The sequence below is a fragment of the Narcine bancroftii genome, chromosome 5, assembly GCF_036971445.1.
Source record: "Narcine bancroftii isolate sNarBan1 chromosome 5, sNarBan1.hap1, whole genome shotgun sequence".
Classification (NCBI taxonomy): domain Eukaryota; kingdom Metazoa; phylum Chordata; class Chondrichthyes; order Torpediniformes; family Narcinidae; genus Narcine; species Narcine bancroftii.
Window position 1 is genome coordinate 216,613,143 of NC_091473.1, and position 26,995 is coordinate 216,640,137.

Genomic DNA, 26,995 nt, shown 5'->3' on the forward strand with positions numbered 1-26,995 from the left:
TAACACACAGCACACACACAGTACAGTAACATCAGAAACACTCCACACATGCACTGTTCAGTACCATTGGAAAGATACACCCATCCCGCACACAATATACAGCACCTTTGTAAACAGATGCCCTGTGCACACTGTACAGAAAACTCAGAAACATCTCCACGTACACTATAGAGTACCATAAGAAACCCTCTTCCCCGCCCACACACACACACACACACACACACACACACACACACACACACACACACACACACAGCACTACAAACTCGCACACACACATACATACACACATACTGTACAGTACCATTGGAAACACACACCCCTATACACACACGACAAATCCATGGGTAACACCACATACACACACACATGCGTGCATAGAAACTCACTCAACCATTCACATACACACACACTGTACAGTATAAACACCCCTACAAAAACACTGTACAGTACCATCAGTAACAACCGAACACACACAAAACAGAACCATCAGAAATCCACACCGCTGCACGCACAGTAGAGTGGCATAAGAAAAACACACACACACACACACACACACACACACACACACACACACACACATACACACACACACACACACACACACACACACACACACACACACACACACACACACACACACACACACACACGCACGCACGCACGCACGCACGCACACACACACACAAAGTACAGGACCATGGGAAATACCCACCCAAATATTGTACATTGCCATTGGAAACACACACACATGGAGCGGGTAACAGAGATAGAGAGAGGCATAGGAGATAGAGGGGATAACAGATCGGGAGGGGTTTAGGGCACAGAGGGGGTAACAGAGATAGGGAGGGGTGTAGAGCATGGACAGGGTAACAGAATTAGGGAGGTGGGGTAGGGGATAAAAGGGGTAACATAGATAGGAATGTGTGTAGGGCATGGAGGGGGTAACAGAGATAGGGAGGGGTGTAAGGTATGGAAGGGGTAACAGGGATAGGGAGGGGTGTAGGGGATGAAAGAAGAAACAGAGATTGATAGGGGTGTGGGGCATGGAGGCGGTAACAGAGATAGGGAGGGGTGTAGAGCATGAAGAGGGTAACAGAGATAGGGTGGGGTGTAGGTCATGGAGGGTACCAGAGATAGGGAAGAGTATAGGGGATGGAGGAGGTAATGGAGATAGGGAGGGGTGGAGGGGATGGAGGGGGTAACAGGGATAGGGAGGGGCGTAGGGGATGGAAAGAGTAACAGAGATAGGGAGGGTTGTCGAGCATGGAGAGGGTAACAGAGATAGGATGGGCCGTAGGTTATGGAGGAGTACCAGAGATAGGGAAGGGTGTAGGGCATGGTGGGGGTAACAGAGATAGGGAGGGTGTAGGTGATGGAAGGGCTAATAGCTATAGGGAGGGGTGTAGGGCATGAAGGCAGTATCAGAGATAGGGAGGGGTGTAGGGCATAGAGTTGGTAGCAGAGATAGGTTGGGTGTAGGGAATGGAAGGGGTAACAGAAATAGGGAGGGGTGTTTGTGATGGAAGGGGTTACAGAGATAGGGAGAAGTTTAGGTCATGGAGATGGTAATAGAGATAGGGAGGAGTGTAGGGAATGGAAAGGGTAACAGAAATAGGGAGAGGTGTAAGCCATGAAGGTTTAATGGAGATGGGGAGGGTTGTAGGGGATAGAAGGGGTACCAAAAATAGGGAGGGCTGTAAGGGATGGAAGAGGTAACAGAGATAGGAAGGGGTGCTTTGCTTGGGTGATAACAGACATAGGGAGAGGTGTAGGGCTTGGATGATAACAAAGAAAGGGAGGGGTGTAGGCGATGGAGGGTGTAACAGAGGTAGGGAGGGTTGTAGGGCATGGAGGGGGGTTACAGAGATACGGATGGGTGTTGTGGATGGAAGGGTAACAGAGATAGAGTTGTAGGGTATGGAGGGGATAACAGGTATATAGAGCGGAGCAGGGGATGGAAGGGGTAACAGAATTAGGGAGGGGTGTAGGGGGATAAAAGGGGTAACAGAGATAGGAACGTGTGTAGGGCATGGAGGGGGTAACAGAGATAGGAAGGAGTGTAGGGCATAGAGGGGGTAACAGGTAATGGGTGTAGGGAATGTAGGGGGTAACAGAGATAGGGAGGGGTGTAGGGTATGGAAGGAGTAACAGGGATAGGGAGGGGTGTAGGGGATGGAAGGAGAAACAGAGATTGGGAGGGGTGTGGGGCATGGAGGCGGTAACAGAGATAGGGAGAGGTGTAGGGAATGGAGGGGGTAACAGAGATGGGAAAGGACATAGGGGATGGAAGTGGTAACAGAGAGAGGGGGGTGTAGGGAACTGAAAAGGTAACAGAGATAGGGAGGGGTGTTGGGTGGAGGGGGTAACATAGATAGGCAGGGGTGTCGGGAATTGAAATGGTAACAGAGATTGGGAGGAGTTTTGGGCATGGAGAGGGTAACAGAGATAGGGAAGGTTGTAGGGGATGGAAGAGGTAACAGAGATTGGGAAGGGTTTAGGGGATCGAGTAGTTCACAGAAATAGCGAGGGGTGTAAGTGATGGAGGTTTAACAGGGAGTGTTTTAGGGGATGGACAAGGCAACAGAGATAGGTAGGGGTTGAGGTGATGGAAGGGATAACAGAGGTAGAGAAGGGTGTAGTGGATGGAGGGTGTTAACAGATAAAGGGAGGGGTTTAGGGTATGTGGTAACAGAGATAGGGAGGGGTTGTAGGGTATGGAGGGGGTAACAGGGACAGGGAGGGGTGTAGTGGATGGAAGGGTGTAACAGAGATAGGGAGGGTGCAGTTGATGGAGGGGGTAACAGATATAGGGAGGTGTTTGGCATGGAGGGGTTAACAGATATAGGGTGGGGTGTAGGGAATGTAAGGGGTAATAGAGATAGGGAGGTGTGTAGGGCTTGGAGGGAGTAACAGGTAGGGAGGGGTGTTGGGCATGGAGGGATAACACATATATGGAAGGTTGTAGGGGATGGAAGGGGTAACAGAGATAGGGAGGGTTGTTGTGGATGGAAGAGGTAACAGGGATAGGGAGGTGTTTTGAGGATGGAAGGGGTAACAGAGATAGGGAGGGTTGTAGGGGATGGAAGGGGTAATAAAGATAGGAATGGTTGTAAGAGATGGAGGTGTTAACAGATATAGGTAGGGGTATGAGGGATGGAGGGGGTAACAGGTAGGGAGTGGTGTAGGGCATGGAGGGGGTAACAGATATAGGAAGGGGTCCAGGGGATGGAAGGGGTAACAGAAGTAGGGAAGGCTGTAAGGCATTGAGAGGGTAACTCAGATAGGGAAGCGTGTAGCATATGCAAGTTGTAACAGAGAAGGGTGTAGGGAATGTAAGGGGTAACAGAGATGAGGAGGTGTGTAGGGCTTAGAGGGGGTAACAGAGATAGGGAGGTGTATAGGGGATGGAAGAGGTAACAGAGATAGGGAGGGTTGTAGGACATGGAGGGGTAACAGAGATAGGGTGGGCCGTATGGGATTGGAGGGGTAACAGAGATAGTGAGGGGTGTTGGTGATGGAAGAGGTAACAATGATAGGGAGGCGTGTAGAAATTGAGTTGGACTGTAGTTTGTCGATGAGTATACTGAATTCCCTGTATTTGGTTGAGTTGTTGATTCTGGCACTAATTAACTTTTCTCTGCAGCAGGTTTCATTTTTGGGAATCCAGTGACTCAGAGGATTGACAGAAGTGTGTTCAATGGTGACCATTCCTGCTGAGTTGGCTACTTGCACAATGACACTTGCATACTGTCATTGTTCCAAATGCAGACTGTCAGCACATTGTATCTCCGATTCCCTGCAAAAACCTATTAGTTCTCTCTCTACTTCCCACAGGGAACTCCCCCAGTTCTCCCCTCCCACAGTGGGAGCTCCTTCAGTCTCCCCTCCCACAGTGCGAGCTCCCTCAGTCTCCCCTTTCACAGTGGGAGCCCTCTCACCTTCCCTTCCCACAGTTCAGTCCCCCTTCAGCATCCACCCCGCCATCCCGGACACCCTCTTGTCCTCCCCGAATCACTCAGTCTGCCTTTCTCCCCTCAAGGCAAGTTTCTCCACACTCTTCGCGCAGCCCACACTCCACCAATTTCACCATCGAAATCCTCCCAGCACCTTTGTGGCTTTGTCTGATCTCAGTCTCCAACCTGAAATTGGCCCATCTCTCATCCTGTCTATAAACTCATCTTTTTTTAAAATTTAGATCACAAAATAGCAGCTGAAACAGTCTATTCAGGCCATGGTGTCTGCCCCACCATTTTATTATGAGCCAATCTATTTTCACACTGAGCCCCTGCTCCTGGCCTTCTCCCCATAACTTTTGATGCCCTGACTAATTTAGAGATGTACCACAGTGACAGCTCCATCTGGCCCACGAGCCCACACTGCCCAAGTATGCCCTTGTGGAAAAATAACCCATTAAAACCATATGTCTTTGGAACGTTGGAGGAAACCGGAGCACATGGTGGAAGCCCACGCAGACGTGGGGAGATCATACCAACTCCTTACAGACAGTGGAAGATTTGAATCTGGGCTACTGTGATAGCGTTGTGCTAACCACTACACTGACCAAGGCGACGTCAAATCATTCACCCTTTAACTACACACGTTACAATCTGGAGGGCCCTGTACAGTTTTGGCTGACCCGATTCCTCTCCCCTGCACACTGAGGACTAGCAGTCATTACTGCTGCCTCAAATCCGAGGTTGGGGTGGGGGGGGTGGTGGAAGGGAGGGGTTCAATCTCCAATCTCGAGCGCTATTTGTGTGAAGTGTGCATGGTCGACCCTCCCTGCGAACGTGTGGGTTCCCCCACCCCACCCTCCTCACCCCTTCCGAGAGCTCCCATTTCCTCCTACCTCCCAGACACAAAAGGCTGCTGGGGTTGCTGGGGTAATGGGTCCACTGCTATTCCCCTGAGCATGTGGGTGTTGGATAGACTCTGTGGTGGGGGGGGGAGTTGGAGGATGATGATGGTAATGTGGGGAGACTCTCACATCAGATTTCTTGACGGAGTACATACATGACATTCACATGCAACCCAGAGATTTCTTTCTCCTGTGGTCGTGGCAGTGCAAAAAATAAACTGTCCATGGTATAAACATGTAAACTAATTAACTGTAAACAGATAATGAATGTAAACAAACTGACTGTGCAATACAGGGAGAGCAGAGACAATCAATAAAGTGCACAAGTCAGGTTTTGTAAAAGAGTCCCTGAATGTTTCTGAACCTGTCTTGTGGCGCCGATACCTCTTTCCTGATGGCAGCAGTGAGAACAGAGAGAGATGAGAATTGCTCCTCTCGGAGCTGACAGGAGCTAATGGTCTCCTTCTGTATCAAGAAGATATTATTAATGGTGCTGCTCGATCCGTTTATGAATTACAAAGTTTTCTGCCACACTTTTCATAATAGGATACACTGTTTCCTTCTTTTGCCATTGGATTTCTGCTTTTGTTCCTTCACAAAACAACGGGGCTCCATTTGCTTCCCTTCAATCCACACAAGCATTTCCAGCTTTGATAGAGTTTGAAGGGTGACAGTCAGTGTCTCCACAAACACCTCTTCCAATCCCTGCAAGACAGGCGATCCGATCCTTGGGGTGGGGGGGGGGGGGGGCAGCCAAATCTCCTGCTTCTTTCTCTGTCTCCCTTTGTATATTTCTCTCTTTCCTTTCTCTATCTCCAAAAGCCTGAGTTTGTTCCCTCTCTCTCTCTCTCTCTCTCTCTCTCTCTCTCTCTCTCTCTCTCTCTCTCTCTCTCTCTCTCACTCTTCTACCTACTCCCCTCCCCTCCAACCCGGACTCATCCTCCCTCCTTGTTCATTTTGCAAGCCTTTAACCCCCACCTCCTACAACCCATTTCAACAGGTCAAAGGACTAACAACAGGCTGTGGACTACTAGAGACAGGATATTGGAACCAGGACACGAGATGGTGCCAAGGGCACTGGAGACCTCCTGATCATGTCAGAGGTTCAGATCTGGAGCTCGGGTTGCCGATGGTTTGAACTGGAGTCTGTGTGGCTGTGGAAGCTATGGGTACATGGAGGGGAAATCTCCAGACACCCGGTGACTCTGGAGGGACCCTCTTTTGCTTCTCTTTCTCTTTGACTGTGCCTGACAATTTCTGTTGATGGTGAATCTATCTGCCTTACGGCAGACTTAAGCTAACTTCATGTAATATTACATCTGTTTTCTTACATGGGAATAAAGGAATCTCAAACTGTCTCTTTCCTCCCCCCCCATTTTCCCTCTCACCGCATCATGTGTCCCTCTCCCTTCTTCCCCCCTCTCCCTGTACCTTGGAATCTCTATTCTTCCCTTCTCTCTATCTCTCTCATTCCCTCACTATTTCTTTCCTTCCCTCTCTCTTCCTCCTCTTTCCCCATCCCTTTTCTTTCTCTGGTTCCTTCTTTGCTTCCTTCCACACTCCTTCCTCCCTCTCTCCCCTTCTTCCTCCGTCTGCCTCGAATACTGTGTAGGGATGGTCCTCAGAAAGGATCAACAGTTGGGCAGCTTTCAGGTCGATGGTTGAATAGACCTTGTACTGCGCGATTTCATTCACTATATCTGAGATTCGGGGGACAGGGTATGCATCCAGGAGTGTGAAACGATTAATGGTTTGGCTATAGTCAGTCACTAGCCTGGGCTTTCCTCCTCCTCTCACGACCCCACCTGGGCTCTCCACAGGATGTTGCTGGATTCAATAATTTTCTCCTTAAGTAACCATTGGGTTTCGGCTCTAATAAATTTCCGGTCCCCTGCACTGTATCGCCTACTCTTTGTGGCTATCAACTTACAGTTGAGTGTTAGGTCTGGAACAGGGACGGGGGAGTCGATATTCAGCGTGGAGAGACCACGTGTAGTGTCTGGAATTTGGTTCCTTCCATCCTGCATGGTGATTGGGGGAAGTAGGCCTGAGTACTCCATGGTCACACTTTTAAGATGACACAGGATGTCCAGGCTCAGCAACACAGAAACACAGAAACCTTTCAATACATACAGTCAGAATTTGCAAAATTCCCCCCTTTTATGGAGAAGTGCCCCTGAATAGTCACTGAATATGATTGTGACGCAAAGCCCATGGAGTAGACCTTTCATTTGTACCAGCGAGCAGTGGTAGAGTTTATAAAGCTCTCTGTTGAGCCAGTGTCTATTAAACAATCCATCGGATGTCCGTTTACCCTCACCTCCATTGTTGAGTTCCCCAGTTAGTGGGGTTTTGCTTGGTCGAGGACAATGGATGCCAATGCTCCAGATGCTACTTTGCTCTCCCTGATGGCATCGCCTTGATCTGCAGGCTGGTGAAGTGGCATCAACCACGAGGAGCAGGAAGATGACCGCCATTCCCGCCACTGCTTCTCTTCCGGTAGCGGTTCCAGCCACGAGGCACAGCAAGATGGTGGCGGCAAGCAGCTTGGAGAAGCTGGAGCCCGTTCCTCTGGGCTTGGGGATGGGGGTCTACGATGGGGGGGGGGGTCTCACACACACAGTAGCCTTCCAGGAATTCCCTTTAGCCCGACAGACTTTCTCCCAGTGTTCCCTCTTACTATATCTAGAACCCACGGCGTCTTTCACGGGCCATTTGGTGCGGGAGTGTTTGGCCTGCCTACGGAGGGAGCACTCACAGTCACATGTGGCCATGGTAGTTGGTACCTGGGCCAGCAGCTGTTCACCGCAGGCCTGGTTTTCAGAGAAGGCACTATTATCATTGGTGAGGTGGTCCGTTGGGCCTGTTCAAAGGGTTTTGCCAGGTCAAGTATACTGGAAAGGTCCTTCTTCCCCAGTTCTAGCAGTCACTGCCTCATGTACCTCGAAGTCACCCCAGCCACAAGCACATCCCAGACTTGCTCTTCTTCCTTTACCTGGGCTGAGACCACTTCCTAATGGTACTTCCTCGTCAGTGTCCATAGTTCCAGGACGTAGTCATCCAACGACTTACCCGGTTGTTGTCGACATTGTGAGAGTCAGTGTCTCGCCAGCACATCATTCTGAGACCTCATGTAGTGGGCCTTCAGACTCTCAATGGCTTTCTCATACGTCGTGCAGTCCCTGATGACTGCGTATCCCTTGGGGCTGACTCAAGAGAGGAGAGCCAATCCCCAGAGGCCATCGGAGTGGAAGACTTCTTGGGTGGCCACAATGTAGGACTGGAAGCACTCCAACCAGTAGGCGAATCCTTCCGAGCCTTCTGTGGACAGAGGCTTCTTCAGAAGAGCTCCCATCCAATCTTCAAAAGTAAGTTAATAAAATTGTAACGTGATCAATCGTATTCGGAGACTCATGAGGAGCACATACTCTCTCTTATTAACTTACAGCTAACGGCCAGTATTGACAGAGATCTTCAGGTGAATCTGGGGTAAGGCGGGAAAACAGGACCGACTGAATTCCAGTTCAGTGCACTCCCCTTCTCTGACACTTTCCCGACTCCCTCTTCTCTCCTTTCTCCTCTCTGTGTACTCCTGAGCCCCCTCTCCCTTCACCCCTCCTCTCCTTAGCTGCCCAAATTTTACTTCCTTTACTGTCCCTTTTCTTCCATGGTCTTCCATAATCTTGGCATCTCTTGGACCCTCCAAACCTCAGTCTGTTTTTTTATCTGCCTTCCCACTTCAGTACGAATGAAGGCCTTCAATCCGAAGCATTGGCCCACCACTGTCCCTCTGTTCCTCCTTCCCTATCCCAGCCACTCCCTCGCAATCTCAATGACTCAGTGCCCTCTTACTTTCTCTCACCCCTCTTCTCTCTCACCCCATTCCTCTGTCCCTCCTTCCCTCACCCCTCCTCCCTGTCTGCCTCCTTCCCTCTTGCTCTCTGCCCTTCTCATCTTCTCTCTCTGCCCCTCCTCTCTCTGCCCTCACTCCCTGCCACTCTTTGTGTATCACCATCTGATTCCACTTCATCTCGCTCTTCCCAATTTTCTCCCTTGCTCCCTGTCCCCTTCTCTCTATCCCTCCATCCTCTGCACTTTTCTCCCACCTGCCCCATTCCTTTTCTCGGTCTCCCTCTCTACACCCTGCTTTCCTCACGCCCTCTTTTTCTCCCTCCCTCCAGCCATTTCCCTATTTTGCTCTGTGCTAGATCTGATGGTTTTAGTTCTGCATTTGGTGGGTCAGGAAGTGATGAAGCTTGTGGCGGCTTGACCATTCTCAATTTCTTTCTGTACAGCCGTACTGCGAGTTGCCTCATCCAGATTGAATGCGATAATCTACTCTGCTGCTTGTGTCAAGGCTTCTCTCATATCTTTCTGCAGGAGTGGGCAAGTAATGGAGCTGATGCACAAGGAGGTGATGGGACTCACTGTCCTCTTCTCTGCCTGGATCGGTGAGTGGGGCAGCGAGTGAAGGATGGGTGAGTGGGAAAGCTGTGGAGAGAGGGAGCAAGGGAGGGCAAGAAAGAGAGGAAGAACTGGACAAGTGGGAATGACTGAGGACTGAGAGTGGGATGGCAAGGGAAAGAGAGTGCTATGAGGGGACTCGAGGCTTAAAGGGATGGAAGGTTTGGGGGCAGGAAGAGATCGAGCAAAATATGGAAAGAGGGATAGAGGAGCATTGGAAAGGCATAGAGGAAAGAGGTGAGAGACAGGTGGTGCAAAAAGAAATCATGGAGAAAAAGAAAAAGGAAGCAAGAGAAGGTGAAAAGGGATTGAAAGGGGAAAAGGGAGGAAATTGCTGAAAAGGTGAATGATAACAGGGAGAGGAATGGGGCTAGAGAGAAGAGGGGTGAGAGAAAGTAAGAGGGCACTGAGTCATTGAGATTGCGAGGGATTGGCTGGGATAGGGAAGGGAGGGAGAGTGTGTTTCTCTGTTGCTCTGTAAACTACACACACACAAACACACACCCACTCATACACACACAGACACACACCCATAACCCCACACACACAAGCTCACACACATCCATACCCACACACACGCACCCATACCCACACACACACACAAGCACACACGCACGCGTGTGCACACACACACACACACACACACACACACACACACACACACACACACATACACACACACACACACACACACACACACACACACACACACACACCCAGTCCCAGAGCTGTGACTCCCAGCACAGGCGTCACTAGTGGGGTGTGGGGTGCGCCGGGTGACACCACCAGAGGGGGTGACACTAAAATGACTGCCGATAAAATTTTTGTGCCGTGTTTCAGCAGAAATTTATTATTTTTTTATAAAAATATCTCTGTGGTTAGTTATAACAATAAAAACATTTTCCGTAAGCCCATGTATCATTATACCTACGTCTAAAACTCGATGCTAATTTACTTTTTGAACCTCCTAATGCGCTCAGAGCCATCATTATGACTCAATTCCAATGACTCACGTACTGTTATTTTCATTGCTGCTGGTCTTTATATGGTCGCTGTTTTTGATACATTTTCTGGTGTTTTAGCAACAATATTGTGGTCATTAGTATTTGTGAACCGAGATATGTAACTTTTTTGAGAATTATTAGTAATTAAAGGAAAAGGAGAAAAATCAATAAAAAGGGTTTCTGCTCAGTTTCTACATTAATAAATGCTGTAACTAATTATGTTGTAATTCATGTAGAGAGATTTTACAGAACAATTTTGTTGTTAGTATTCTAAGGATTCTGTATGGTCTGGTATGGGAGGAGGACCATGGAGGGGGTGAGGGGTGGTGGTGACACCATGAGTTACCATGAGACACCAACCTTAGTGACACTAGTGTTCTCCAACCCTGTGGCTTCACTGATGCCCTGATTCAGCCCTCTCTCTTCACTGGACTTGGCTGCAGCGTCCCCAGGGATTCTCCCTCCCGCACCATCAACCACTGTGTCAGGCTCATTCTGCTCCATACCGTTTGTTGGAGTAGGAGAGTGTGCAGGTGGGGGAAGGAAGGCAATAGGAACCAGGGTTAATGGCCATTCTATCTACACTGGAACACAGAGGGAAGATGGAACAGGAATCAATAGCTCCCGGAAGGGGGACACTGAAGAGGTTCCAAAAGTTGGGGGGGCATGGTGGAGGGGGGAGGAGAGGCGGGGGTGGACTGCAGTGTTAGGTTGAGCAGGTTGACTGAGGATCATGGCACCATCCTTTGGTGGGATATCTGCTTACAGGAAGTACTTTGAACTGCCCATAATGTTGTGCTGACCTATGTAAACATACTCCACAAAAATCTAGCCCTTCCCCACCTCACCCTATTACCTTCCATTTTTCATACATCCATGCACCATCTGAATTCCCCTCCACCACCATCCCCAGCAATTCATCCCAGGTAAATAATACACTGTGTAAAAAAAGCGACCTCTGACATCTCCCTTAAACTTTCCTTCACTCGCTTTAAACTAATGTCCTCTGGTACTTGCTGTTGTTGCCCCAGGAAAACAGTGCTGGCTGTCCACCATATCTCAGCCCCTCATAATCTCACATACCTACATGGGAGAGTATTAAATCTGTGGGAGATACCCACCGGCAGTTGGCATGGGACTGGCGGCAGAAGGATCTTGGTGCTGATAAATGAGAATTGGTTGAGCAAAGCAGCAGGAGAGCTGGCAGAATAGTGGACAATGTGAGAGGTTTGTCACTGGATATAGGTCAGGTGGAGCTGTGGATGGGGAAAAGGTGTTTGATCCGTTCGTACTCCAGGGGTTGCCCTTTGAGAGGTCAAATGCAAGAGGGAAATGTACAGATAACAACAGGGCCCCGAGGAGCATGGATGCATGGAGGTATCTTTGGGCAAAAGTCCACAACTCATTGAAAGTGCAATGTGCATGGAGAAGGTGGTAAAGTCGACCCACACTGCAATAAAACAACAGCAAAACCAATGAGCGCCCAACCAACTTTATTACGCTAGCGGGTGCAAGGGGTACAATGAATGAGTAGACAGTGTCACTTGTTCCCTGCACTGAGCCTTACTCAATTCATACAGTGTTTTAGTTCATCTTTTACAGTTCTTTAGATGGGTGCTTTGTGCAGCTTTATATGTTTCTTGTAGCTGGTAATTCTTGTTTTTGTTACATCTTGACCTTGTCTTGCAACTTTATCAACTTTATTCTCGCTCGAATCTGGTCAAGCTATCATTATCAGGTTGCGACATGGTCTTGTTACATTGTTTTCAGTCATGTCATGCAACCTGGTATTTGTGCAACCTTGCTCATATTTTTCTTAATCATGTTTCTTCATCTGCCAGACTAGCATATCTCCATTAATGGAGACCCAACAACAGAAGTCCCTTCCCTTAATGCATTATATTCTATCACAGAGATGAAACTCATCGGTTGAGGCATCGAGTTCGTGGGATGTGGAATACTTTTCTTAGGCTGCCTTGAAGGAGTGGTGTGAAATTCTGATCACTGCATTGTAGGAAGAGGGTAGGGAGTGGTGTGAAAATGTTCGTCAGGAAGTTGTCTTCATCAGAGAGTATTCTCAATGAAGGAGAGGTTGAACTATCTGAAAGGCTTGAGAGGAGATGAGAGCTCCATGAGGAAATTCCCAGTGGTGAACGTGTATACAAACAGCACTGGACAGCAGGTCTGTGTGTGTGTGTGTGTGTGTGTGTGTGTGTGTGTGTGTGTGTGTGTGTGTGTGTGTGTGTGTGTGTGTGTGTGTGTGTGTGTGTGTGTGTGTGCGCGTGCATGTGTGTGTGTGCTTGTGTGTGTCTAACAATGTGGTGTCTGTGTGAGTGTATCGGTATCTATGTTTGTCTGTGTATGTGGTGTGTGTGTCTGCATGTGTCTTTGCATGTGTGCATGTGAGTGTGTCAGTGTCTGTACATGTGGTCTGTGTCCACATATGTGCATTTGTGTGTGTGTGTGTGTGTGTGTGGTGGGGTGGGGAGAATCAACCATGGGTGAGGAGCTCAAGGATCCATGCAAGGGAGAAGTTAAAAGTATGGGCACAGGGCTGGCATAGAGTAGATGGCCTGAATAGTCTTCTCTGCAATAATGAATCATGAGACTATAAGAATGAGAAGAGTCCAATGAATGGTTGTGAAAGATCAGAGAGATCTGGGTAAGTGCAAGAAGTTAAAGAAAGGCATGGTGACTGGAGTTGAATGAAGGAGATAGGCCATGCAGGAGGGAGAAATGAATGTCCCATTCTGTGATCCACATCATAGTAAAGGGACAGGACATTGAAGAGGGTGTAGGGGAGACTGACTTACTGCATAGATTACATGTTCTGTGGGGGATCAGGAGAGGCTGGGTTTGTTCCCCACACATCAGACCAGGGGAGAAGGTACCTGATAGAGGCTTTGAGCATCATAGATAGCATGGAGAGAGAGGATTGGAGGAACAGTTCGCAGTGGGGGCATGTGTTCAGAACCAAAAGGGTGGGATGAGGGGAATGGGGTAAAGGGGTGCAAAATGCCCCAGGGATGAATGTTGTAGAGCAGAGGGATCTCAGAGTACAGAGATGTAGTCCCTTGAAAGTGGCATCGAAGGTAGAGAGGGTGGTCAAAAAAGGCAAGCTTCATCAATCAGAGTATTGAGTACAAAAGTTAGGAGGTATGTTTCAGATGTATGTGATCACATTTGGAATATTGTGATCAGTTAACGTCACCGTACTGCAGGAAAGATGTTGTCAAGCTGGAGAGGGTGAAGAGAAGATTGACAAGGAGGTTTCCAAGATGGGAGCTCAAGCTGTAGGGAAAGGTTGAGCAGACTTGGGCTTAATACCTTGGAGGGCAAGAGGATGAGAGGCAATCTCATAGACGTATACAAAATCAGGAGATTCCAAAGCAGGGGAATCAATAACCAGAGAACATAAGGGGAAGGGGAGAGATTTAACAGGAACCTGAGAGGTAACCTTTTGCACAGAGTATGGTGGGTGTATGGAACAGGCCGCCTAAAGAGGTCATTGAAACATTTACTATTGCAATGTTGAAGAAAAAAAATTGGTCGAATATACGTTTAGGATGGGTTTAGAGAGATATGGGGTAAATGCAGGCATTTGGTTCAGCAGACTGAAGAGCCTGCTTCCACACTGTGACTCTATAACTCTTTCCAGCCTCTACTTATAACTCAAGCTTTATGTTTCGGGTCCCAGTAATTGTTTCTGCCCTCTTCCAACTCAATTATAACATTCCTGAAGCTGGGTGAGGAAAAACTGCGTGCAAAGCTACAGATCCCTCCACATGAACGTCAGAGACAACTATAATATGATGTCCCTGTTCCTGTACTCAGTGAAAGCAAGTGTGCCAATTGCCACCTTCGCTGTCCAGTCTACCCATGGTCCCACTTTCAGGGAATAATGTCCTTGTGCCCACCCACTCCCCACCACTATGGTTAACCTGGGCCCCAGTGCGTCGAGGGTCAGGCTTGTGGCCTGGAGAAAGCTGAGCACCATCAAGTTGGGTCCAGAGAGAGGGGACCATAGGATAACCTGGTGAGATGTGGTGGGAGAGGAGAGCAAACAGTCTCAGCTGGAATTATAACTGGAACTGAGAGAAAAAAAAATACACAATGGTCAGAGAGAAGTTGGGTGGAAATAGTTTAGTGTTTGGGTCAGTGACTTTCTGAGAATGATGAAGGCTTCTGCCTGTTTCTACAGAAACAACATTTCCTGTGTCCATATTTGCTCTGTTCATCATTAACAGTGGTTGGACGTGCAGTAGAGTGGATGAATTTTTCCAGTACAATTTACATTGCAGGCTTCCTCCAAAAAGTTGTAGGGGTCTCACAGGATAAATCGCGGGGCAGGAATTGATTCAAAATTCCTGCCCATTCCTTTTTAGACAGCCCGTGCAGCAGCGAAATTCCCTGGTTATGCCGTTACATGCCTGCTGTCTAAAATCCCCCAGGGAGAGAGAGAGAGAGAGAGAGAGAGAGAGAGAGAGAGACAGGAAGAGGCAGGGAAAAGAGGAAGGAGAAAATGAGGGGAAAACACGAAGAAGGGCTCAGGCCCAAAGCATTGGTGATATAACTTTATGTTCTGTGGACACTGCAAGACCTGCTGGATTCCTCCAGCGTTTCTGTGGGTCTTTACTACAATCGCAGTGTCTGCAGACTTTGACGCTGCACTTTATTCCTTGGAGCGTGGGAGGATGAGGGGGCGGGGAGTGATCTTGTGGAGATCATGGGTTTAGAGAGATTTAACAGGTACTTTTTTCACAGAGGGTGGTGGGTGTGGTGCTCTGGTAGCCAGAATCAGACACACACAAAGGTAAAGACTGTAATCCACAAAGATTTCCACAGAGCCAGGTTGGCTGTGGCTGCAGCAACTCTGAGTGAGGCCTCGGGAGGCCGACACAGGTTAATATCCCAGAGGGTGATTGACACCTGATCGGGTGGGACTTGATCCATTCAGGCTAACTGATTGACAGCCGGCCAGGTGTTGTGCTGTCCCCTTACACTCCTGCAGGTACAGGTGTCGCCTCCTGCAGTAGGCCGGTGGTACACTCCTGCAGGTACAGAGGTTTCCCCCTGCAGTAGGCCAGTGGTGGACCACCACAGTAGATGGATAGAGCAGGCTGCTGGAGGAGGAAATTGAGGCAAGCAATAATAGCCTGAGCATGCCTGAGATAGTCTGATTTTGGAAACTAAGCAGGTTCAGGCCTGCTCAGAACTTGGAGGGGAGACACCAAGTTGTCTAGGAACACCAGGTGCTGTAAGCTTCTGTGAAGGGTGCTGGACAAAGTGGCGACTCTCTGTCTGCCTTACAATAGATGAAAGTTAAAGAATTTAATGGATGTTACATTTTTAAAATGTAGTTTTATGCTACAATAATGGAACATTTACCTTTGAAATATTTTCAGAAAAAATGAATAGGACAGACTTAGAGGAATATAGGCAAAAAGCAGGCAGGAAGGGCTAAAGTGGATGGGACATTTTGGCCGGCATGGGCAACTTGGGCCGAAGGACCTCTCTACGCTGAGTGACTGTGTGATTCAGCAGGTCACACAGCATCCATGAGAACAACAGGCACTCGATGTTTCAGGCCGGATGACTTGATGACTTGATGAGACCTGATGAGCTAAAAGGATTTGGGAAATCTGTATCAGAATAGGGACAGGTGAGGAGAGCGGGTGGAAACTTGGCGAGCATAAATCAGAGTGAGACCTTCCTCAGGCTCCCTCTTCCTGGATCACATGCTGTTTGACTCCCCACTGACCAATGAGAGTTGGGAGGAACCCCTTCAAAGGGCCCCGGAGTATGATTGCCCACGTCACTGGAGGCCAGTGCAGGAACAGCAAGAAAATAGCCTGCAGTGTGGGGAGTGAAGAGGTCAGACTGTGGCGCTTTGCTGAGAGGGCATCTCCAGTACTTGCCCTCTTCCCCAAGGATGACCCGTCCCTCAAAGTAGGAGTGGGCTGTCATACAAGGACAGACCAAGGAGAAAGGGGCTATCCTCCCAGGCTGCAAGAATCAGAGATCTTTCAGGGTGGATAAGGAGAGGTTGCTTCCCCTCCTGGTTGAGGAGACGTACATGGAGTTGGATTATTGGAGCATAAATTAGGATAGTTTCCTCACCCAGAGAATGGGTGGACTTTCAACCCTCTCCACCTCAGAGGTTAAAGTCATGGAGTTCATTCCAAACGGATTTTGGTAAACTCGGAGTATTGAGGGATGTACAGGTTGCAAGAAAATGAGGCAGATCAGCCTCAGTGAGGGATAGAAAAGGGTTCAAGAGCTGTGGCCTTCTTGCATTTTTGTTGGTGATATTTTCCCATGTCACATCTTGGTTATTGAGCAAAACAAATGCAACTCAACATTTACAACATCAAAATTAGTCAGTCTCATGCTGTTCATTCAATGTCCACCCACAACCTGCAGTATCTCCTGTTCTAAGTGACTCCTGTCCGTTCCAGAGCAGGTGCTGGTGACCGACATGGCACTAACCATCTCCAACCACTCTCTCTCTCTCTCTCACTCTCTCTCACTCCATCCAGGTACTGCAGAAAAGATTAGCTTTGGCCTTGAGAAACACTCGACAATGAGCAGTTCCTGTCTGCTGGAGTTGCGATGTTCTATGGCACAATCCTATCCGAATATCACCTGGTACCAAGGCAACACCAAGCTGGCCCAAGATCATGTATCCTTCGGGAACCAGATCCTGACCGTGTCCTTGGAACCAGGGAGTGGCAGCACCATTTACAAATGTTCCATGGGCAAGAACCAGGAGATGACAGTTGATGTGGGACCAACCTGTGGTTTCCTGAGTGCGGCCCCTAAAGGTTGGTGTCTTCTGATGTAACCGTCTCTCTTTCCCGTCTCTGAGCAGTGAGTGTACACACATACACACACAGGTCTGCCCAGGGAATTGCAAGGGTGTGCACAGCACCTAATCTCTCACTTCTATTTATTATATATATACACACACACCTTCACTTGTACACACATTTGTGCACATGAACACACTTGTACACACACATTTCCAGGTGCTCACACATGCACACAACCAGACACACACCCACACCCACACATGCTCACCCACACATGCTCACCCACAAACACACAACCAGATACACACCCACACACACATGCCCACATACCCACACACACACACAAACAGACAACTAGACACACACCGACATCCACCTACGTGCACTTACACAAACACACACCCACACACACATGCGCGCACACACATACACATCCACACACAGACACCCACGCATACACACACACTCCCCCACACACACACACACACACACACACACACACACACACACACACACACACACACACACAGTGTTCCCTCTCACACACACAGGGAGTGCTCCTTTCTGTCTCTCACGCATGTCCACACAGACATATACACATAGTGTCCACTTTCTCTCTGTCTCACACACCCACACACACACACACACACATTGTTCCCTCTCTCTCTCACACACACACACACACACACACATACACACACACACACACACACACACACACACACACACACACACACACACACACACAGATACACACAAACAGACAGTGTTCCTCTTTCTATATACTGCATAACTCTCTCACCCACATACAGACTCACACACACATAAACACAGGCAGACAATGCCCTCTCCCACTCTCTCACTTGCAGACTGCCATAGATACTGACCTCTCGGACCCACCCTGGGCTGGGGAATGGGCTGCTCCCTTTTGATGTTCTTTCTCTGTTCCCAGCCCTATGCTCCATGAAAATGGTAATCATGAAGGTCATCTTCCTCGTCATGTGGTTCAGTGCCTTGGGCTTCACGCTCTACTTCTGCAGAGAGACCAGTTAAGTGTGGTCCAGTTCCTCTTGGGTCAATGGGTGATGGGAAGGGGGAACAAAAACAGTTGGGGCTGAAGCCCAGACAGGAGATGGGATCTTGAGCCCCTACCAAGGCAGCTGAGAATTTGAACTTCCTCAGATAACTCTGGGAATGGGAGGAGCTCTCAATCTGGGAAAGCAGGAAGCAATCCCGCCCACATTACCTGGTGTGCCTTCAAATCCACGCGGGCCTGGACAACTGACATCTCAACGACTGTTAGGGAAGGACAAGAAATGCCAGTGCAGAGAGAGGATCTTCACCCCACTTCCTGTGCCTGCCCATATTAGATTACAGAAAATGAACCAGAGATTCCCTTCAGACCATCCCATCTATACCAGCACACAACATTCATGGAGAGCAGCTGATGAAGCAGAGCCCTTCACCCTAATCCCTGCATGCTAACCCACAGGTGACCACAGAGAACATGGTGGAGATCTGTCCAGGGTCCCTCCCTCCTCCTCCTTTCATTCCTTCCTCCTCCCCGTTACCCTTTACCTCCTCCGGGTGCTGGTTCACTTTTGTGTACTGCAGCTGCAGATTTTCTTGCTCACCTCTCTTTAGGATCTTATGTGTTGTAATAAGCTCCAACAAATACAAGCCGACTGCCTACCCTGATCACCAAGACCATTGGATAGGCAAGGCTTGTATCTGTGAAGAGTTTGGAAGAGTGGCGCGAGGGGCTTGGGTGAAACGAGGGATCGTGACAGGGTGACCGTGGAGAAGATATTCCCTGCTGCAGGAGAACCTGGAATGGTGTTCCACTGTGGAGGTGATGTACTTTGGAAGATTAAACTTGAAGCTGGAGCATTGTGGTTAACCCCCAATATGCTTACGTGGCATACCCTGACGGCCACAAAGACACTGTCTCTGTCAGGGTCTTGGCTCTCTCGGGGGCCCCTGGAGACCACTGCTGATCACCCCACACTCTCCGTTGAACACACACGATGCACCTGACCCCCACCCCCCCGGTACCCTGCCTCTGCCTCGAGGGAGGATACACCGGACTCATCGGTGCCCACCCACAAGCACCACACTGATGAGTATGTACAGGTGCCTGAGACTGCCCAGGACCCCACTGCTGCACCACAGCCGAAACCGGTTCTACAACAGACCCAGCAATCAACCAGGCCACCTGAAAGACTGAACTTGTGACTTTGAATTGTAACCTTGTAAGTTTCACTTCACCCTGCTGGACTCTTTTTAAAAACAAGGGATGGATGTGGTAAACCACTGTTCTGTATAATTGTATAGACAGGCACCCCCATTGGCTGGTTGGACCTGTAGCCCCTCCCCACAGGCTTCTGTACCACAGTGGCTGTTCCATGACCCCCTCCTGAGTGCAGGACAGTCAAACAGTATGGATGTGCCATTGTTCTTGAGTGAATAAAAGCCTATTGGTTTCTAAGCAACAGTCTTTCAAGTAGGTGCATCACTCCTCTTCACCCTCTCAAAGCATCCTCATCCTTCCTGAAAGGGCCACCACCAGGACTGTTTCCTGTGCTCACTGTGGGAGATGGGCTGTAGAACGCAGACTTTGAACTGTTCAGAGTTCAAGAGAACAAGAGCTCAGCAAAAACCTGTACAAAATCCACACAATTACCATGGTGCTCGGTGGTCAATGTTAGGAGGGGGTTTCCTTGGGCTGGGGTGTCCAGAACCAAAGGTCCGAGTAGCAGTGATGGGTCAGGCCAGAGACAGGGAGTACTATCCACCTGGGGAGGGGTGTGTTTGGAAGCATCTCTGCCACAGGCCATGGGAGGTCTGTCACTGACAGGATTTCAAGGAGCAGGATCGCTGGTTTGTGGGATATTGAGGATGTCGGGGGATATGGGGGAAGCTTGCCTGGGGTTAAGGGAGAAGCTGAAGAGCACTGGGAGAGAGGTAAGGATGGGGCAGATAGACTGGCATGGAGAGGTAGAATGAGACAATAGGAGAAAGAAGAATAAAATGAGCAAAAGATTGAGATTGAGAGAGAAACAGGGGAACTGGGAGAGATCAGACAGATAAGAGACTATGAAGGAGATATATTGAGGGAGATGCAAAGGGACCCAAAGACAATAAGCCCTTTTCACACTGGCCAACCAGCAGATTGGCAGTTCTGTGAACTGGTTAAGGAAGCCATTTATGCCTTTCATACTGGTTCTCTGCACTTTTACACACTCCTCACAAGGCATCTCTGGGGAAAGGGGATTCTATCCTCCACTGTCAATGTCTGAGCGATGGTGGACCTGCCCTAAATCCTGATCAATGTATTATGATCTTGTATTTATACAAATTTAATCATGTCTAATTATAACATCATTAAGCTTTATGTAGAGCATAGTATGAGCCCTTCAGCCCCTGTTGTGGTGCTGAACTATATAAACCTTTATAAGTTTATAAGATCGAGGGAAAGCCCTAGCGGCAATAACGCACAATTTATAAAGAGTGATGGCAGACCTTCCCTCCCAGAATTCTGTGCTGCAGGGAAAGGGCTATTTGCACGGGACCCTCATGGAGGGATTTGTCTGCTGCATAGAATTCTGGGAGGGCAGACTGCCATCTCTCTCTACTGCTGCAATTTTCCCACAGTCCTTTAGATATTTATAAAGGTTTATATAGGGCTGCAAAGTTTATACCTTCTTTTTAATCTTTTGTTTCCTTCACTTTCCTCCACTCATGCAAAAATATAATCAACGCGTCACTAGTTTATCTCAGGATACCCTAGGTCCCTGTCATACTGGGCTAATTGGCACAAAGGCGATATTAGATGCTGTGGAGGATACTACCTACCTTGGCATGATTTGATGACTGCATGTTGATTAAGGTGCTTTCGCACTAGACCCTTAACCAGTAGATTGGCTGGAAAATGGAAACAATCAGCACGCTGGCATCAAATGGTGTAAAATCATACTAGGGATTGACGGCCTGGACCCCTACTCACATCCCCAGTGCCGGTGTGCTGATTAAACCAGTGGGAAAATGACAAGTTGCATCTCTGGTCTATTGTTGAAAGTAGACTCTCCTCCTGGGATGACTTGTGGTCAATGGGAAAGCAGTTTGTGTCCTGGTTAAAAGTGGCCCAGTGGAAATAGCAAAAATGGCTTCTTTAACCGCGACAATGAGCAGCCAATTAACTGGAAAGCCAGTGGAAAAAACACTGAAAAATTAAAGATAAAGTCGATAGATAGACATATAGATAAACAGACAGGCAGATAGATAGACTGATAGATAAATAGATAGAAATGTAGACAGATAGATTGTCAGAGACTTGGGGAAAGGGAGATGGGTTAGAGGGGATCATGCCGCAGATTATAGAGCAATACATAGTCACACGACAGAAACACAACAGAATGAAGTACACAAGAAATGGACAGAGAAAGATATAGAGTTAGATTATGTGGGGGGGGCGGGAGGGAACCAAGTGAGGTAGGTGAGCGGTAGGGACATTGAGGTGGGTGGGCAGTGGGAGAGGTGGGGAGGGTGGGCAGTTGGATAGGTAGGTGGGCAGTGAGAGGAGAGGTGGACGGGCAGTACCTGGGGTGAGGCAGGTGGGTGCGCAGTGGGAATCAGCTGCCAGTGGGTTTGGCCTAATCTCTTTTGTTAACTGCTCCTCTCTCTCTCCTGATGTAGGTCAGGCAACTGGAAGCAAGCAAGGATGGGCCAAAGCCAAAGGTGAAGGTCTCAGTGCCTCCTGCACCAACTCCCTTTTTTGGTTCGTGGTTGGAGTCTCGGGGAGATGGGGTCCTGTCTGGCCACCACTCCCTTGTTTTTGAGCCCAGAACCACTGCCCGTGGGTCCTGTCACTGACCGTGTAATGTTGCCATTATTACCCTTCCCATCGTCACCTTGACACTCCAGCTTCCCCAGTTCCATTCTCCCCTGGGTGCTGTCTGTGTCCTTCCTCTGACCATAGAGGTTTCCTCCTAATGAATTTTTTTTTAATTGAACTGTTTATCATTGCGTGCAGAAACATACAGATAGAAGCTTAGTTCTGAGTGCTATCCAGGCACATCACGAAAAGTCACAATACTCAGATGAAAAAAATGTTCAGAGAAAGCAGGTCACATGGTTGAACCTGGACAATGGCAGCACTTAACCTGAACGTTGCTGTAACACACAAATCTAATGTGATATTTAAATCAAAAATAACAGCTCCTTCTTGATGTTACTTTGGTTTTTGCCCACATCTCAAAGTGGTGGGCCAATTGTGAATTGCCGGTTGTATATGGGGCAGGGGGTGTAAGAGCACAGCTCCCGGAGATGAATTAGGGAAGTGGGTCTGACAGGAGCTCAGTGGGCTGAAGATGCGCCGCTGTTGTGGGGCATTGAGAATGGCGACATGGTGGACATGATGTGTGGTCACTGGGGAAAAGTGAAGCTATCCATTTTGGGAAGAAAATTTCCATATGTACAAAAAAGAAATCAAATGACCTCCATGGAGGCAAGGTCAGAGCCAGAATGCGCAGAGGGATCTGGGTGAGTTTCTGCTGCTTGACCGAAATTGGGGGAGTTAACACAAAGCCAACATTGATTGATGGAGGTGGGGGCTGAATATTAATATAGATCCAGTTATATGGGACATGGATGAGACCACATCTTGAGCCATACAGACTTCCCTAATTATAGAGAGGGTTCTAACACATTGGTAAGGCTTTAAAACACCAGAAAATGGGAGCAGTAGGCCAATTGCCCCACCATTCAATGTGATCATGGCAGATCTATGTTGGCTCATCTCTCCACTTCCCCGTCACTTTCAGCCTTCTGAAAGGATCTATTGCCACCTTAAATCCATCCGCTGCCCCAGCCTTCAGCGTTCACTGGGACAGACCATTGCGGAGATTCACCAGCCTCCGAAAGATGTCTTTGCTCAGCTCTGCTTACCAATAAATGTCCTCTTCTCTTCAAGCGTTGTTCTCACCCCCCCCAACCCCCTCCTTGTTTGGCATTCTGTCATAAGTAGAAATGTCCCAACATCTCCCCTTGTCAACCTCTCTTTAGGACCTGCAATGCACAGGAGGTGCTGGAGATATTCAGCAGGTCACGCAGGCTTAGGCCTGAAATGTTGGTCACCTTTAACTTTAGTGTCTTGCATTGGATTCCCATAACGGCAGTCTTTCCCCTAGAACCATAGAACATTTCATCACAGAAAACAGGCCTTTTGGCCCTACTAGTCTGTGCCAAACTATTATGCTGCCTCCCCTGGAACCATAGAACATTTCATCACAAAAAACAGGTTCTTTGGCCCTTCTAGTCTGTGTTGCCTAGTCCCACTGACCTGCACCCAGTCCATTGCCTTCCATCCATGTACCTATCTACATGTTTTTTAAATGTTAAAATTGAACCGCATTCAGCCGGCGGTTCGTTCCACTACTCCCTGTGTGAAGTTCCCCTAATGTTCATGTGTCTGCTCAAGAGGGAGACCTATCCCAACATTCCAGGGATGAGGAACATTCGTTCCATGGGATAACTGGAGTGGATCCCAAAACAGGAGGAACGTTGCAACTGGATTGGGTCAGGGTATGTGATATCACATAGGGACCGGGCAGAGTAGTTCCATAGTTTCATGCTTCATTGGATCACAAAGGAGGTCTTTCATTCCACAGAGACTGCACTGGCCTTCATTCTTCCCCCACACCTGTTTTCCATGTAACTCCGTTCTCCCTCACATGCCTGTCAAGGAGAGGGATCAAGAGAAACTTGCTGCCATTGGCAAAGGGTGTCAAGGACCCAGGCAATGGAACGGAGGGAATTTTAATGTTGACTCACATCCTCCCCCTGCTTCTCATCCCACAGGTTTAGAAGAAGCAACCTGTTCACCTTTGGGACTTCCCAATTCCAGAAATGTAGCCAGCCCCCAGGAAGGCAAGCCTGAGGCAAGCTTGGCTAGGAACACCAGAAATCCCATCTATCAGGACCTGAATAATGAGGTCAAGGACAACAACTACTGTAAGATCACACAGAGAGCAGCTGGAGTTCAGTCCCAAGGTAGGCCATCACAGAGGAAAAGTACACTGGCAGAGAGCGGGGAGGGGAGTGGGGAAAAGGTGATAAAATGCACTTGTTAAAGACCCAGCAATGCAAGTTCAAATTCACTGAGGTCTGAGAGGTATTTGATGTTATCCCTGTGATGGGGCTGGTAGATTAATTGGGTTTCATGGGCCACAAGGCCTTCTACCGTGCTCTATCTGACTTTAATTACCTAATTAAAATTGCGAGAGAGAGAGCGAGAAAGCAATGTATGCAGAAAGAGATATTCAGATGTTGGGAGAGAGAGTCGTGCCATATTTGAGAGATATGAGAGCAAATCATGGGCCCGGAAAGTGATGGAGCATACAGAGAGATCCAGACAAGATGGAACCAAACACAGAACGAGGTGTTTGGAAGGAGACATGGTTCACTGTGGTTCACACCTCTTCTGTGCTATCTCCTCCAAGGGAGGGTTTATAGTCTGGGAGTGAGTATAGATATAGGGAGGGGAGCAGCAGGGTTGCCAGATTTGGCTCCTTTGGCACCCAATGGCAGAAATTTGGCATATTCTCGAATCGGTTGGTGGCAGGAAGTGCCAATTGGTGGTTTTAGAAGATTGTTAGGTTCTTTTTACAACTTTATAAAAAATTTTAATTAATTGAGCACCAAATCTGGCAATCCTGGGGTGCAGGGCCAGAAGGAGAGCTGCAGAGCTAAGGTGTGGTGCAGGGGTTGGAAAGGAGCTGCAAGAATTGGGAGGAGTACAGGGGTTGAAGGGGCTTACAGAGACAGGGAGGAGGGTAGAGCCTGGGGTGGGGGTAGTGGTTACAGAGACAGGGAAGGGTGAAGGGGAATGGATTGGGTTGCAGAGACAAGGAGTGGTTGGTGTCTGGGGAGGGAAATAGAGTTAGGGAGAGGCGTAGGGACCAGAGGGAGTTACGGAGGAAGGGGTGTCAAGGCTGGCGATTACATGGGGAAGGGTACACAGTATAGCATGGTGAGTTTAACAGTGGCAGCATCGATGGAGATACTTGATAAATGAGAGAAAAGGCAGTGAAGTCTCTGAGAGAAAGAAGCCCCATCGGTTTGGCCTGAAATGGAAAGGAGGACTGTGGTGTATAGGTCTGTGGTTCACCAGAGGACATTTTTAAACCGGCAAAGAAATTGCATGTGGTGAGAAGAAAGGGTTTGAGAGGAAAGATAGATAAAATAAAACCCAACGGTAAGAGCTTCTGCAGGTATGTGAAAGGAGAGAGGCAGAGAGGGCAGAGGTGGGTCATTTGCTGGATGCTCCTCCATGAGACATGGGCACAGGGTGGGTTGGGCCTCTTGTCCTCTGTCTCTGTCATGCTGACCTTGCTGATCTGGCTGCTGCCCCCAGATCTCCTGAACCAGGCCCTGGACAAGGACGAGGAAGACTACAGTTCACTCAAGCCACAGGCCGCTGCGAGGGAACTTGGCGTGAACCTCAGTACTTAGAAGCAACAAGAGGCCAAGGTCAACATCCCTCTGCAATCAGAAACCGAGGCCCAAATGTGAGACAACCAGCTGCTCACTCCTGGGGCCCTGATGTGTGCAATACTCAACTTCCCCACCCCTGCCACACCAAGTAGGTCCCTGCCTGTAACATTCTTGTAATTCCATATATAATACCCTCACCCCCACAAACTCCTTGATTTGGTCCCAGCCTGTCACTCTAATTTTAGATATATATCCCAATTTCCCTCAATTAGATTCCAGCCATTAACTCACTCCCAGGGCTCTGTTCTATACATAAATTTCTTAAGCACCTGGATCAGATTCCAGCCATTAACCCACTCCCAGGGATCTGTTTTCCTTTGTGTAAATTCCTGAACCCCTGGAATAGATCCCAATCTTTAACCCACTCCTGAGTGATCTGTAAAAATCTCCTGTATCCCCAGATTAGATCTCATCTTGTAATCTACTCCTGGGGATCTGTTATTCTATGTATAAATCCCCTGTACCCTTGGATAGATACCAGGCTGTAACCCACTCCTGGAGATCTGTCAATTTCTATATAAATGCCTTGAACCCCTTGGTTAGATTGCAACCTCAAGCTTGTACTTGGGGGTCTGTTATCCTGCACATAAACCCTGAACCATTCAATTCTCTCGCATCCTGTCCCCTACAGACCTCTCTGTAATCTTCTCTGGCCTCTACATGCCTCCCCATCTTTGTCACCCCCCCCCCCACTTCTTCTGGTCTCTGCACCCCTCTCGGTGTAATCTCCACCAGCCCCCTGGTACCTTCCCTTTCTCTGTAGCGCTCTCCATTCTGTGCACCCCTCCTTATTTCTGTAATAACTACAGCCTACAGCCCTCCCTATCTTTAACCCACACTAGTCAACTACAGCCTCCCTATCTCTGTTTCCGTCTCTAGTCTCTACACCCCTCCCTCTTTCTGTAACCCCCTCTGGCCCCCACAACCCTCCCTATCTCTGTAATCCCCTCTGGTCACCTACGACCCTCCCTATCTCAATATCCCCCTCTGGTCCCTCAATGCAGGTCTTTATTCAGACACAGACAGCAGTTCCTACAGCTCTTGGAATGCCCCCTCCCTTTTACATTCTGACCTGTCTTCTCTCACTCTTTGTTCTGATCCCTCTCACTCCGTGTCGGTCCATTTCCCTCTCCCCACCCCCCCCCCCCCCCCTTCCCTCTCCGCCACCCCTTTCTTGAAGCTAACATTCTCTTACACTTTGGCCATATAACCGATTTCACTTTGCGAAGCATCTTTTGTCATTGATTTTATTGTCAGCAGCTCTTAATAAAATTAAGGATGCATTACGAAATGTTTCAAAA

General features: G+C 48.6%; 2 protein-coding genes across 3 annotated transcripts in view; both read left to right on the top strand.

Moving 5' to 3' along the window:
- Positions 1-6,157, top strand: part of LOC138765521 (putative uncharacterized protein FLJ46204) — a gene marked incomplete at its 5' end in the record, with an annotated part of 36,277 nt that extends 30,120 nt beyond the window's left edge. The window contains 3 exons of the mRNA XM_069942550.1: positions 3,867-4,042; positions 5,896-6,030; positions 6,152-6,157. Of these exons, the coding sequence (XP_069798651.1) occupies positions 3,867-4,042; positions 5,896-6,030; positions 6,152-6,157 (317 nt within the window). The remainder of the gene's footprint in view (positions 1-3,866; positions 4,043-5,895; positions 6,031-6,151) is intronic.
- A 2,937-nt stretch (positions 6,158-9,094) lies between these two features.
- LOC138764845 (uncharacterized) lies at positions 9,095-26,985 on the top strand. Of its 2 annotated transcripts, XM_069941187.1 has the most exons (6): positions 9,096-9,312; positions 16,869-17,153; positions 18,094-18,189; positions 21,837-21,878; positions 24,000-24,191; positions 25,555-26,985. In XM_069941187.1, the coding sequence occupies exons 1-6, from the start codon at positions 9,255-9,257 to the stop codon at positions 25,650-25,652; spliced, it is 771 nt and encodes a 256-aa protein (XP_069797288.1). In that variant the 5' UTR covers positions 9,096-9,254; the 3' UTR covers positions 25,653-26,985. The 2 variants fall into 2 exon arrangements, with proteins under 2 accessions (XP_069797289.1, XP_069797288.1); XM_069941188.1 differs by lacking the exon at positions 18,094-18,189 and having other exon boundaries at positions 9,095-9,312.
- Positions 26,986-26,995: the final 10 nt, after the last annotated feature.

Coding starts and splice junctions, on each gene's coding strand:
- LOC138764845 (XM_069941187.1), top strand. CDS start 9,255: ATGGAGCTGATGCACAAGGAGGTGATGGGACTCACTGTCCTCTTCTCT. Junction 17,154..18,093: donor CCTGAGTGCGGCCCCTAAAG/GTTGGTGTCTTC, acceptor CTCTGTTCCCAG/CCCTATGCTCCATGAAAATG. Junction 21,879..23,999: donor AGGATGGGCCAAAGCCAAAG/GTGAAGGTCTCA, acceptor CTCATCCCACAG/GTTTAGAAGAAGCAACCTGT.